The sequence below is a fragment of the Formica exsecta genome, unplaced genomic scaffold (assembly GCF_003651465.1).
Source record: "Formica exsecta isolate Colony F162 unplaced genomic scaffold, ASM365146v1 C16341454, whole genome shotgun sequence".
In the NCBI taxonomy this organism is placed as follows: Eukaryota; Metazoa; Arthropoda; class Insecta; order Hymenoptera; family Formicidae; genus Formica; species Formica exsecta.
In genome coordinates, this window is record NW_021846824.1 from 1 (window position 1) to 784 (window position 784).

General features: G+C 29.8%; 1 protein-coding gene across 1 annotated transcript; it reads left to right on the forward strand.

Moving 5' to 3' along the window:
- Positions 1-6: 6 nt before the first annotated feature.
- On the forward strand, positions 7-681 carry LOC115235223. Its single transcript, XM_029806903.1, has 2 exons — positions 7-284; positions 382-681. The coding sequence occupies exons 1-2, from the start codon at positions 11-13 to the stop codon at positions 486-488; spliced, it is 381 nt and encodes a 126-aa protein (XP_029662763.1). The 5' UTR covers positions 7-10; the 3' UTR covers positions 489-681.
- The last annotated feature ends 103 nt before the right edge of the window (positions 682-784 follow it).

Genomic DNA, 784 nt, shown 5'->3' on the forward strand with positions numbered 1-784 from the left:
ACTATCAAACATGTGTGATACATCATTAAGGCTAAAATTACAATTAAAATACAAACAAACTGACATTCAAATAATAGATTTGAAATGGCAGGATATTGATAAATATATAACGGAGGGTTTCCCGCAGCCTGATATAATTATTGCCGCTGATATTCTCTACGAAAGCGATTCGTTTGATTCGTTGACATTAGGATTAAAGCATCTTTTAACATTAAATAATTATGCTGTATTCGCTGCCACAATTCGCAATGAGAACACTATTTCGCAGTTTTTGGAGCATTTAGGTATAATTTTTTTTCATGCAAAAAATTAAAGAAACTCAAACGCATCGAAAGCTTTAATCTAAATGTTAAAAAAGATAAACAACTTTTTCCGTTTTAGGAAATCACAATCTTGCTTTTGAAGAGTGTACCTCACCAAAATGGACTATGTCAATACAATCGATTAATTCGCCTGTTCGAATATTAAAGATTTTTCGGAAGATTTGATATGGTAATTTTATTCCGAATGATATTATCGACTTATTTACAATTAGGAGATAATCAGACTAGGAAGGCAATTAAACGGGTGAATTTATTAATAACCTTAGCCTAAATTCCTACATATATAAATAACAAAGTGTTAAAAATATGTATAAAAGTATTAAATATGAAATAGATTTTGTATGTATCTATTATATAACTGTTAATTGTTAACACTGTCATATGACTCAAAACCATTTTCGCTTGTTATGGCGTTTGAGTTTTACCTCAGTCTCATCCACATCTTTATCGGCATCCTTTTT

What these genes read in the sequence shown, in the direction of transcription:
- LOC115235223 (XM_029806903.1), top strand. Translation starts at nt 11, where the DNA reads ATGTGTGATACATCATTAAGGCTAAAATTACAATTAAAATACAAACAA. An exon ending in GCAGTTTTTGGAGCATTTAG is followed by an intron (nt 285 to 381) that starts GTATAATTTTTT and finishes TTTCCGTTTTAG; the next exon opens with GAAATCACAATCTTGCTTTT.